The following is a 13,148-nucleotide window of genomic DNA, read 5'->3' on the forward strand; positions in this document are numbered from 1 at the left end:
CTAGTTAACTCTGCCATAGGTTAGTACTTGTAAACACAAGTACTATCCTATGGTGGCATTCTTTAGTGCACAGCAACACACATGGATGCTGACACGGCTGGCTGAGGCACACTGAGCCAGGTTGGAGTAGCCCTGGGCTGGCAGGCTGGCCCCCGGGGCCCCCTGCCAGCTGAGGCTGCTCTGACCCAGCTCAATGTGCACATGCATACATGTAAACGTGGCGCCTGGGAGAATTAAACTCCAGCATGATGTGTGTTTATTGTGTTTATGTGTTATTGTGTTGCATTAGTTGCATGTGATAGCCCACCTATGCCCTCCTGGGACCATTCTGTTAGCCTATATTTCCCAGGGGTTAAGACACTTAGGGTGTGATTCTCAGTCCCCCAAAATGCCTCCTATGCTAGAAGGCATTATGGTGCATGTAACCAGAACAGCTGCTCCTCCCCAACCAGGGAGTTCACTATGTCTGGGGAATCCTCACCCAGTCCCATAACTAAGGGGGTGGAGTTAACTGGAGCAGCAGCCCTGGGCACAGATTTGGGGGGAGGAAAGCCAAAAGTAACAGCTGCCACTGCTGGTCGTGCTGCTGGCAGCTAGGGCCTGCCACTGCCCTGTTGTGCCTCTGTCCTCACTTGACAACTTAGGTCAAATTTCTGGCCAGTTGATACCATGGTAGCACAAAGGGGTGGGACTGGGAGGTGAGGAGTTTTGCATGCTTAACCCCCTGTCTGAATAAAATGAGTATGAATCTTGACTTTATCATACACATCTATGGTATTTACAGAAAATATTTCTAAAAAGTGATACTTACAGAGAATATGGTTAGAATACTGAGGTCTAAAACGAGATGGTGTGGATGGTACATGTACCACCTTCTTTCATATGTGGGGGTTGTATGCAAGAGCCCCTAAAGGATGCATTTACAATGTGGATAGGCTGTCCAGGTTTAAAGAATGAAAATTCAGGACATTCTGACTAGGGGCCTGGAAGAGGGCAGGCGAGGATGATTTTAGTGGGGTCAGAGAGATGGAACTTATAGAGCATGAGAAAAAGGTGTGTGCGGTGGAGCACCTTTGGGTGCTTGCCACCTTAAGGGCATAAGCAGACTGAGGCAGCCTGCAGAGGACAGCAGAGCCAATCAGGTGGTCACATAACAGCCAGGAGGCTGCCTGATTGGAGCAGGGCTGAGCAGCCTCAATGTAAGAGCAGGCCCCAAGGAGCAGAGCTGGCAGTTACCACAGGGATGCTGACGAGGTAACATTGCCTAGCATGAGATCTGCTGCTCCCAGGAACATCCTGGAGGTTAAGGATAGGAACTGTGGGAAAGGAGGATCCTAGGGATCCAGTGGAGGTCCCAAGCCCTGGGGAAGTGGCTGTGGACCTGGAGCTGTGGAGAGGCCAGCCTAGAGAGAGGCAGTGTGCACAGGGACCTGAGCAAGGGGCCAGGAAAGTGAAAGAAGAATGGCTGTGCACACAAGCGCCTAGGGAAACACCAGGCCAGCCTAGAAAGGGGCTTACAGTTTGTGGGCCTATGGAGGGGCTGGGTAAGTCCCTGATTAGAACTGGGGGTGGCTGAGGGCAGGGGCTTAGATGAGCCCAGTGAAGTGAATGGCTGCTTGACATAAATTTGGTGGGGCACCAGGCAAGGCCAGTGGGAGAGAGGACTGGTGTATGGAGGGGCCCAAGGGACCCCTGTGGAGGGTGAAGGTCAGCTGCTGTCAGACTGATCCTCAGACTCTTAACTGGTCAATGCAAGGGGGGCAGGGCCAACAGGCTGAAGTGCAAGTAAGCCCACTGTGAGGGGCAGGCCAGGGCTGCGGAGAGCTGCTGGTACCCCAAGTACCTTACAGGTGGGGGCAGAGTCTAAAAGAGGCTGAAGGTCCACTTGATGGGGGGGTGGGGGCATCACTTCCAAGAGAGGATAGGTGGTCAGCCAGCAAGCAGGCTGGTATGAAGGAGGCTGAAGCTCAGCCTCCAGATGGGAGGCATCCAATGAGGGGGTCTGAGAGAGATGGGCCAGTGACTAAGAGCGGACTATGAGATGGAGGCTGCAAGAGTGCCCAGGAGAGAGCGGCCCAGGGAGAACATCCAGGAGCCCAGTAAGAGGAATAAAACCAGGGCAGGTAGGCTTGCAGTTGGTCCTGGGGCATGACCTAAAACTAAACCCTGCTGGGGCTGGATGGTGTGGTGGGGCTTTCTGTGGCAGGGTAGTCTCCAGGAAATGGCACACCAGTGCCTCCCTAGTGAAAGGTGAATATGGGGTGCTGGAAAGCCTCAGCCCCCACTACCTTTTGGGTGACCCGGTGGAGGGGAAAGTTTAAAGGAGCACACCCTGACAGAAAAGCACCAGGCTTGGGTGACAGCACAGGGGCCAGGAGGGCCCGAGGCCTAGTGGGAGGCCTGAAGGAATGTGGGGTCCAGGCATGTCGACAGATGCTTGAAGCCTAAGGGGCATAAAGCCCAGAAGCCCCAGTGAGGGGATGGGGTAGTTACCTCAGTGCAGGGGCAGAGTGTGAGGGGCTAGGAGCCTAATGAGGGGCAAGGAGCCCAGAATATGTGTGGGATGTAGAGGCCCCAGAGAGAGGGCATGTGGCCCAGGTACACCTAAGGACACCTGAGGCCAAGTTGGGCCAGAGGCCGGGCCAAGATATGTCCAAGGACACCTGAGGCCAAGTTGGGCCAGAGGCCGGGCCAAGATATGTCCAAGGACACCTGAGGCCAAGTTTAGGCCAGAGGCTGAGTATGGCTCAGCAATGGGGCTGGGGGAGTTGGAAGTCACTGTGGGTCCCATCTGTGAGGCATGGGACACAGAAAAGAGAAGGTCAGAGCTGTGTATTATGCCCTTGGCATCAGGGCATTAAATGGGCAGCCTCCCTAATTTTTCCATCTGATTTGGATACATTAAGGCATGGCAGAAGAATTGAGGCAGACTGCCCTAGACAGGTGGGTGGGCTGACACTGTGACTGGACCCGGGGGTGGCCTCCTGTCACAGTGTGTCCACTCCTACCGTCCTCAGAAATGCAATTTTCCTTTCCCTCCTTCTTGACCTACTCAGTTAGCTGGTGTCTCATTCAGGTGGTCCATGTAGAAGGGTTACAAAAACAGGACAACACATGAATGTTATCAGATAGACAAGAATTTCAGCCAGGCCCTGAAACCAGAGGTATTCCTGGCTGTCTAGGATACAGGGGCATCCTGAATGTGACTAATTAGGTATCTGGTGATTTAAGGCTTAGATAAAACTTTACCAGGGAAAAATCAATGGCAGGTGACTGGTGTGGGGTGGAAAACTTGGTGGTGATCCCCCCCGGACTTTGCCTGAGATTGTTCAGAGTAAAGGAAGGTTTTGCATTCCCTGAACAGGCAGGGTTTCTGACCCCAGAATCCTTAGATTAATCCAGGACCCCACTAAGCCACTTCCTGTGGCTCTTTGATAGTATATATAGCTTCAGCTGGTTCTCCAAGTGCTACTGCTCTGGTATGTCTCTTAGCAAAGCAAGAGTGTTCCCTACATCTCTACATTTCTTTACTCAGTTTAATTTTTCAAGTCTTCCACATTAGTTCCTAAGGTTCCCTGATAATATAAACCTGACTCTATCGCAGGTGTTATAGCCCCTTGCATGGGCTGCACTTGAAACAAACTGAGTGGTGACAGCTGGTCATGTAAGTGAAAAGCTGAGAAAGTGGAAAGGCAAGGATGTCACATGACAAACAGCCTAGAGAGAGATGTAAGGCAGAGAATTACAATTATACTTAGTGGAAATAGTTTAATGAACCTTTTCTTGAAATAAAATTTAGCACAACATTCTGCCTGCTGGTGGATTTTGGGGCTACATCTTTGCCCTTCCACCTCCTTAGTACACATTATTTCAACTATTTGCTTTTGTGACAAAGAACTGGCATTGCTGTGTTCTACGGCTGTGCATTTGACTCAATATGTCGACTCTTCTACACTTTCAGGTTCAGTTTCATTTTTTATGCTCTTTCTTTTCCTCTCAACCCTTGAAACTCCCCAGAAAATTCAAAGATTAAAAACAACCTAGGTCCAGGACCTGAAGGAAAATTAAGACTCAAAGATAAATCCTATCCATAAGTTTAATGGTGGCACTTCACACTGTAGCACAGAGGCACATGAGACCATCCAGTACAGGAATAATGATAATATTCTGCACTCTATCTGCAGCTTTTCTTTCATACATCTTGAAGCACTTTACAAAGGGGGCTGAGCATTATTGTGCCTGTTTTACTGGAAAATGAAGTGCAGAGAAGTAAAGTGACTAGCCCAAGATGACACAGTTGAGGCATCAGCAGAGGCAGGAAGAGAACTCAGGTCTCTTGGCCATACCTATGCCTGTAACCGACACTCAGTGGGCAAGACAATTTGATAGTGCTTCAGAATGAGTTAGCTTTGAACTCTCAGAATTTGAAAAAACAATGAATGTAATTTGAAAGGAATCTCTGTGCAACATAGAAACTATTTTGATTAACAAGTTTCAACTAGTGCAGCTAGAGGAGGTCAGAATGAATTAATTACTAATTAGCACATGCCATATGTGCCATTATGTACAATTTTTAAATTCCTAACAGGAATGTGTCCTGTCATGTTTAGCAGGTTTTATGTTTCAAATCTAGCCTTTTACTAACATTCTGCTGTAGCTCTTCATGAACAGGGTCCACTAAGGAAGCAAGCAGTTTGTAAATGCCTGTCTATCACATGAGTTATTTTCTGCCAGGCATGACGCAGTGTTCACTTGAAAACTCATTTCCAAAGCAGGGGAAGTGCAGAATTATCCTGCTGTACCCTGGCTCTGCTCAGAATTCAGGAAAAGCCCTCAAGGTTTCTCAACAGGAGTAACAGTGTGGGAGCATAATCTGTAAACTTAGTTTCTCTTCTGAGCAAAGCTGTTTCCTACTTCTAGTGCTTTCTTCAGTTTGCTTTTAAAATATCTCAAATGACTGTTTCCAATACTAGGCTTGGATAGGTGACCTACAGGCTGAGAGATCTTATTGCCACAAAGGTTTTCCTGGTATTCAGCTGACACTTTCCTTTCCTAAATCTATCCCATTATCCTTAGTAATGCTCTCAAAAATCAATGGTCAAATTGGTGTCCTATACATTATGCTTTTACTTTTTGAAAACTCTCTTTTTGTTACATTTTTTTAAAACAACTTAAAGTGGAAAGATGTTGGAATATTGCAGAACCATGTGTACCATTTCCCACCTGAGCTGAAACATGGCCGAAAAAATTTAGCTTTTCTCTTGGATGTTTTAATTGTTCAATTATTGTGTGATCTATAACACATAACAATCAATTAACTGAGTCAGGAATCATGTCCAACCCTCTGTTCCTTCAAACTTAAGCTTGATGTTATGGAAGCAGAGCCCAGCAAGGAGTGTAAAAGCAGCAGAGCGTGTACAGTTACTTTGTGTTGGGATCAATTTTGGTTTGGGGTTGATATGAATGCCATGCAAGCTGGTGCTTCTCAGTGGAAAGGAGAACAGGCTAAGTAGAGATCAAATAATCCAATTTTCTATTGTTAAAAACAATACTTTCAGCACCTCTTCTAGTTCAGATTTAAAAATAGAAACCTCATTATTATAATTATTCAATCAGGAGGTTATCCAAGCTTAATGTCTGTGCTGCTGTTTTTCTAGATTTTTGATATAATGAATGTTTGAACCTATCTATTGAGAAGATACGCCTCTCTCTGCCACCCACTGTCAGCGAAGCGTTCCAGCCCGTCAAGGCACTAGCATTTCAGTTCTACTGGAACTAAACTGTTAGAGAAGAAGCAGGTCATCTGTGTGTCATGTAATACAGTAAAAAAAAAAAGGGTTAACTGAGAGTGAAACCCATTTCATCAATGGGGGAATCAATACGGTGGAGACACTTTTCTTGGTAAACTCTTGACAAGGGGAATAAGCCTAGAGCTCAGACCATAGGAACCTGAGATAGAGAACCGTGTTTATGAACAGTATCCTTCTTACTAAAAAAGGAAACGAATAAGGCATTAGTTTCTAATGCAATTTTTCAGAGCCCAATTCAACAACATTATTCTGTATGACGAACAATAGAGCAAGCTATTCTATATCTTTGAACAGATGTAAATCAACTTTATATGGCAGCATAGCTGTTGAATGCACATCCTTCCATGTCACAGCATGAAATATTTTCAAGACCCTGCTGCTTTATTCAAGCACACAAATATTTAAAGATATTAAAGCCCACATTTTCCCTCCTGCATTTCTCCATGATGCACAACATGCATCCCTGTTGTGTTGAGTTATATCATGGTTGTCTTAAATGCTGACCTTTGCATTCAGTGAAGAACATATGCAAAATAATGATTTTTCAGAAGTTTCTCTACATCAGAACTGTTCTTACTGAGTTTAACATTTTGCCATGCTGAAGGAATTGCAACGCTTTCTGAGATGGAGATGGTATGAGGTGAATCTGATACTCACAGGACGACTTCTACGTGGTCCAAAGCCCACTGATCATGACCTGTTCCATTGTGACGGGGCTGCCACCAGCGCAATAAGACTCCTTTCATTCGTGCCTCCCTATCATTACAAAACACAAAAACCACTAAGAGTTCTGTGCTAAGAAAGAACCTTTCTTGGCTATCTATCTATTCTCAAAATAAGAACTAGATGTAAAACCAAGATGTGCTCTGAAATATCAACATGGAGTAGCAATAAATGATTTAATGACAAATAAGAACTTAGATTGATTCAGGAAAAAGATTTTTATGCTTCTTGGAAAATATTTTTAAATGAAAGATTTTACACTTCTCTAAATAATCCTGAAGGTCTGTTCACTCTGTTTTTGATCACTGTTATAAATGTCATACTTCTCATACACTCTCTTGCCCTGTCTATGCCTATGTTTCCTTTCTTTTCCCATGTAGAAATCAATAGAGTCCTTTCTCCAGAGGATTTATAGTACTTATTCAGCAGTAATGAATATGATTGTGTACTTACAGTGGAACATTATAAGACACTCTTTGGGCTTGTATAAAGTCCTTTGGCTGATGCTGTGCAATTACTTGCCATGTTATTCCGTTATTTACACTGTACTGCAGTAGCACTGCCTTGTCTACAGTATTAGGATCACTCAGGTTGGTATTGCAACTATCTGTTTGCGAAATGCTCCCAATTTGTAAAACAAACATTATTTTGCTGTAAAACACAGAAGAACATATATCGTTTTTAATTTATGAAAAATGTTCAAGCCAATGTGATTATATTTCCAACTTTGCTGTAGTTATTTTTTCAGAAGTACAGAATGACTTTAAGTAACATTACCAGTAGTAAACAAAATAAGCCACTTTGATGTTGCTAAAACACAACACTTTCTCCATAATAATACCCTTTGTTAACACTACTCAAATGCAACGTCTGTGTACATCTCAGTGTTATTGGTGGCAACCAATCCATGATTACAATGCACTTGCTGAAAGCCAAGCTATGTATCAATGCTGAATAGTCAAATGGCAACACGTATAGAAAAACATTTTTAAAAGGAAAATATAAAGGCTAAAATTTACCAAAAGCATACCTGAAGTTAGACTCCGAAATCTTTATTTAGGTGTGTCATAAGACATTAAGAGTATAACTCTAGGCATAAATACTTGGTATACTTGCTGACTGATCCTAATTCTTATTTTGTCTTGCCAATTGGCTTAAATGACAAATGCAGAATTCTGGAAACATTTTTTTTTTTAAGAACCACAGATTCCATGTGGTACTACATAGCCTGAAAAACTTCACAGATAAAGTTGTGCTTGTTTCTTGGCAGGTGACTGTAACTTTAGCTGACAGCTAATATTGGAAGTGGGTCTGTATTTTATATTAACATCCTCACTGCCTCTCACTTTGAATGTGACATGGTAGCTTAGGATCTGCCTTACCAGTTCAGACCACTGGTCTGATCAGTCTGGTATCTGGCCTCTGGTGATGGCCCTGCCTTAAGATACCTGCACATACCATGCTAGGGTAGGCGTACTAAAAAGATCAGACCTTTCCCGCCAACAGCCAACTCCTACTTGTTCATAAACTCCAAGCTGCAAGTTGTTAAAATATTTTGCCAATCTTAAAAATTCTTCTAGCCAGCCAGACATGCCTGTCTGTAAGGCTGAGCCATCCCTGTTTATTCTAACCATTCATTTCACACACATGCCATTTCATTTTTATAAAAGGTTAGTCTTCTCACAAGCTGTTAAGATAGTATCTTGTATTCATAGGAAAGTGTTATTACCTTGCTCGTGTGAGATCCAAAGGTTTAGTTATAGCTTGCCTTATCTGACATCCGTTAAAATACAGTGAATCTCCATGGGCATATGGTGCCAGCTGTCCGCACCCATTCCCTATGACTCCACCCTGAATGGTTTCCCAGTTTATTTCAGTGACTCTTTCAGATTCAAAGTTATCTTTAATGTAACTGGGAAGATCATGGCTAAAAACAGAGCAGTCGTCACCTGAAAATGACAGGGTGACATTATAATACAGATAAGTATCAAAGTATTGACAAAAAAATTTACTGTTTTCAGTTTCATATTCAATTCATTGTAATTACTGCCAGAGGCAGGACCCAATGTAAAATGGAACTGTGGGGCAGAATACACTGCTCCAGAACTGCTGATGATATTTCAATTTCTGCATGACTGGCACAAGAAGCTAAGCTTTTACGTTTAAAAAATGAAGGGTGTGTGTCTTTACTCATTTACATAGTGTAGCTCCATTGGCTTTTAGAGAATTTCTCTTGTTTTACACCAGACTGGTGAGAGCAGTCTGAAATAACTACTTGAAGAGACGTCTCTAGGATAGCCAGGATCACAATTATTTAAAGCTACAAGCCTCAGTCCTTCAAGATGTTGAGCACTCTGGCCCCATTCCAACTAAGCACTTAAATGGTTTAATTGGACTACTCATGTATGTATAAGCACATGCTTGACTGACTTTTGGAGCAGAGCCAGAGTTTTATACCTTGCAGAACTCAGCTCTTATCGGTCATAATCCACAACTTGGACTCCACCAGGGAACAAACTGAAAGCCAATGTGCTCTGTGGAATGAATATAGGTATTGCATGGTCTGTGTGAGAAATATCTATCCCTGAGTAATAAGGCATCCACATTCTGCATTAGATGAGGTCTGATAGCCTCTAATGCACAGCACAGTAATCTAATAAAGCATAGTACAGTAATTCAATATGGAGATAATAGAAGGTGGGGCTACCTGATACTTGTAACAATTCTACTTATGAATGTATAATTTGACAAGGATTTTTGTGCCTGCTATCTTTTATTGGATCAACTGTATTTCACTCTCAAAAATCCTCACTGGGCCCGCATGGCTATAACATCACTCCAACACTATCTTGTTATGAGTTACTCAAGCAATCCTTTGCTGAGTCAGTCAGTATATTTGAATAAGTCTTTATTTTCTTTGTTTTGAGCTATATCTGCATGTCAGAGAGATATAAACAAAAGGAATTCAAGAGAAAAAAACCTTGGTATCCTTCATCACAAATGCAAATGGCTCCAGTAGTGCAATATCCATGACCACTACAGAGTTTTGGGCAGGCTTCTCCAATATACACATGATCTATGGCCCAGCTTTGTTTCTCTGTTTCTTCTCCTTTTTGAATCCACCTGAATTGAGTTGCACTACAAATACCAAGAAACAAGATATGATATATGCAGCCATAAAACATTTATATACAAAAACAGTCAACCTTAGATAGAAATATTTGCAGCACTATTCTGCAAATAGTTCCACTCTGATTAAAACAATAGCATTAAATAATAGTCTGACTTAAATTTTCAAAACTTACACTAACAGTGGGCTGAAGTAACAGTCTGGTCCTAAGAGCAGAGGCAGCAGATACTAGATAGTCTGCCAGTGGACAGTGCATTCTCACATAAAACTTACAAAGGGATGTATAAAATTTCCATTTTGGCATGCTTGCCAGGCTGGATAAAACCTCTTTGTGGTCTGGATCTAGCCTATGGGCTGTAGGTTCCTGGTCCCTGGTTTAATATTTAGATGCTTCTGTGATTTGCAACATTTCTAGGCAGCCAACAACTACTGATGTAAACTGGAGTTATTCAGTGCTTAGCACTCATCAAAAATCAGGCAGTTTCCAGGATTTGAACTGAGAAACATAACTTTGACCTTTGTTTTTTGAAACTATTGTCCTAAGTCTATAGATTTACATTGGTTGACAATTTAAAATCCCAATCCTGTAAGTACTCCTATTGATTATAGTGCTTCTTAACATAGAGTGCCTATACATGAGCAGTGAGGCTGCTCTGACTCACTGTAAATCCAGCACATCAGAGCAAGCTTGATTAATCAAGTCTGCTGGAGCATGGTAATTAATTACCGCACTCCAGCTGACTCATCTCATGTATCAGCATCCTCAAGCTGAAAAAATAGCGGCGGGGCATTTTAATTAAAGCTTGTTGAATAAGCTTGTTAAAGCGCCCCTGTAGCCATTTTTCAGCACGGGGACGCTGATACAAGAAATACTCCGGGTGATTTAATTAGAGCAGCTCTTGGAGCCACTCTAAAAACTGCCACCTCCCCCTCCCAGACCACGTGTCTAAATGTCCATAGCTGGTCTTCCTCATTGGCTTCCATGAAACTACTCATGGTAATCAGTAGTTGAAGCTTTGGTAGTGCTTATGGCTGTGTCTCAGTGGAAATCTTTTGATTAAATATCTAAATTTAATCTAATATCTGTCAATTGCCAGTTTTGTTAAAGGAAAACATTTCCAAAGACTTTCGTTATGTATCATATCCAAATCCTGAAAAAAGAATCACTTTAAATTCACCAGTTGTACTGGACAAACAGTTCCAGTGATATAGATGACAGCTAATAATTCCACAGGGAGCTGACCTTTTAGTAACCTACCTGGATGAGACATGATCAGGCAGTGGAATAGTTATTCTTTTCCACGTAGAGCTGTTGACAGAATTATAGATGGTAGCTTCATGGAACTGAAATGGGGAGCAGCCAATGCTATTAGTTGAGGAAGGAAGGCATTGTGTCTGGACAAGTTGCCATGAATCTGTCCTGTAGGAAATGAAGAAAATATGTTGTTAGAACAACTGAAAAGAATAATAAAAGGGAAGTAAGTAATCTATTATAGGTCATGGCAATGACTTCTTTTAGAAAAATAATCAAGTGATCTTCAGCAATATTTTCCATGTACCATTGTCAAACACAGACAAAACAGACGAAGGGTGAAATTTTGCAACCTTGATCAGCCAAGGAAGAAGCCCCTTCTAGTGGAAATGCTCAGAATCACGTGTACTGGTAATAGGTTGTGGAAAGCAGAGGAGCCCTGTGAGCTGATACTACAGCTTGTGACTAAGAATTCTGATCCCTAGTCCCTTCTCTTTCTAGGTCAGAGAAAAGTCCTTTTATAGCGGTTTTCCCCACAATGTCTGTATCAGTGGTTCTCAACCATGTTAGACTCAAGGCACCCGTCAAAAAACTCCAGTTAGTTTTCTCTCATTTTTTGATTTTGGAAAAAATAATACAGCAATTCTTTTGTTGAACAGAACTCAGAAAGACCACACCACTTCAGAATGCTATTATTACTATGGATTCCTATATGAAATCTCTGGGTGTAATCAGACTTATGTATCTAACAGCGTTAATGTTGCGTGGCACCCTGGTTAAGACTCACTGGTATATATTGACACAGAAAAGCATATAAGCACAAAAAGAACATCTTTATTTTTATGAAATAATATCTATAACATTATACTCTACTACAGGAAACAATATAATTAATGGGTCACCAATTCAAGTGCAAATTAGCATCACATGGTTTTTATTTTAACCTTAGCTCAACAATTATAGTTCTTTATCACAGCAGAACAGGAATTCTCTGTGTTTAACAGAGACATAGTTATTAACTGTAACTTCAGGAACAATGTCACTGGTCTGTCAATGGCCTGGGTGACTTAACAAGAATATTTACAGGATGTATGTAAGTTGCTATGTTTGCAATAGGAGTGGTGCACCTCTGATTTGAAAATGGTCACTGTATGACTCAAAGCAACCGCTTTCATAAGCAAAACCTCTTGAGCTTTGTAATGTGATATTTGCAATTGGGACCATATATAATTTTCTTGTTTACCTGGCATCCTTGGTGTACTCCAGCATGACAGAGTGGAGGTCCCCACAAGAAATTGCCTCACAGCCAACCACAATCTGAAACACAAACAAAAATTGATCATATCTTGCTAGATTGAAGAGATCAAAAGGATATTAATGTCATACATAATGAAGTCTTGATCACCTTTTCTTTCTAAAGGTATAAAAAAAAGAGACTGTCAAATCCAACAAATGTAGAATAGAAATCAAATGACCCCACAATATGCCAAACTTTTTATGGCCCACCTGGAAAAAGAATTCCTCAAGAACTGCATCATCAAACCCATGCTATACCTGAGCTATATAGATAACATCTTCACAATTTGGAGCAAAACCCTGCAGTCTCTGATTGATTTCCATCAAAAATTCAACAGCCATCACCCCTCATTCAGACTCTCTTGAATACTCAAACACTAACATTTCCTTTTTGGACACCATGATCAATATCCAAAATGGTAAAATACAAACCACCATATACAAGAAACCCATGGACCAACATACATATCTACACATAACGAGCAATCACCCTAAACTCATCAAAAAAGCTGTAATTTACTGCCAAGCTCTCCAATACCACCAAATGTGTACCAAGGAGAATACACATGATTGCCACCTCACAAATCTCAAAAGGGCTTTCACCCAGCAAGGACACTCCTCCAGAGAGAGAGACCGTACTTCTGAATGAGTCACCCGGATACTACATTAAAATCTGCTGCAACACAAAAAAAATCCTCACTAGCTGCACATCACTAGTTATGACATAGCAACTTTCTCTGGAACCTACATAGAAAATCCTCAAACAGTTGCAACCCATACTAGAAGAAGACCCAATTCTTAAAGAGATCTATCCAGAAGCACCCATTCTAGCCTTTAAACAAGCACCAAGCCTTGCTAACCTCACCACCAGAAGCAAACTTCCTATGACCTAAACCACACCAAATGGATCCCGACCCTGCCAGGCCAAGAAATGCAA

General features: G+C 42.1%; 1 protein-coding gene across 2 annotated transcripts in view; it reads right to left on the reverse strand.

Annotated features, from left to right (window-relative positions):
- The window catches only part of RELN (reelin), a 557,181-nt gene that overhangs the window by 14,017 nt on the left and 530,016 nt on the right, over positions 1 to 13,148 (reverse strand). For both annotated transcript variants that reach the window (XM_059725849.1, XM_059725848.1), the window contains exons 58-63: positions 12,159 to 12,232; positions 10,922 to 11,083; positions 9,514 to 9,671; positions 8,263 to 8,482; positions 6,987 to 7,184; positions 6,468 to 6,566 (exon numbers count right to left, since the gene is read on the reverse strand). In XM_059725849.1, the coding sequence (XP_059581832.1) occupies positions 6,468 to 6,566; positions 6,987 to 7,184; positions 8,263 to 8,482; positions 9,514 to 9,671; positions 10,922 to 11,083; positions 12,159 to 12,232 (911 nt within the window). The remainder of the gene's footprint in view (positions 1 to 6,467; positions 6,567 to 6,986; positions 7,185 to 8,262; positions 8,483 to 9,513; positions 9,672 to 10,921; positions 11,084 to 12,158; positions 12,233 to 13,148) is intronic.

Source organism: Alligator mississippiensis, chromosome 4 (assembly GCF_030867095.1).
Source record: "Alligator mississippiensis isolate rAllMis1 chromosome 4, rAllMis1, whole genome shotgun sequence".
NCBI classification, from domain to species: domain Eukaryota; kingdom Metazoa; phylum Chordata; order Crocodylia; family Alligatoridae; genus Alligator; species Alligator mississippiensis.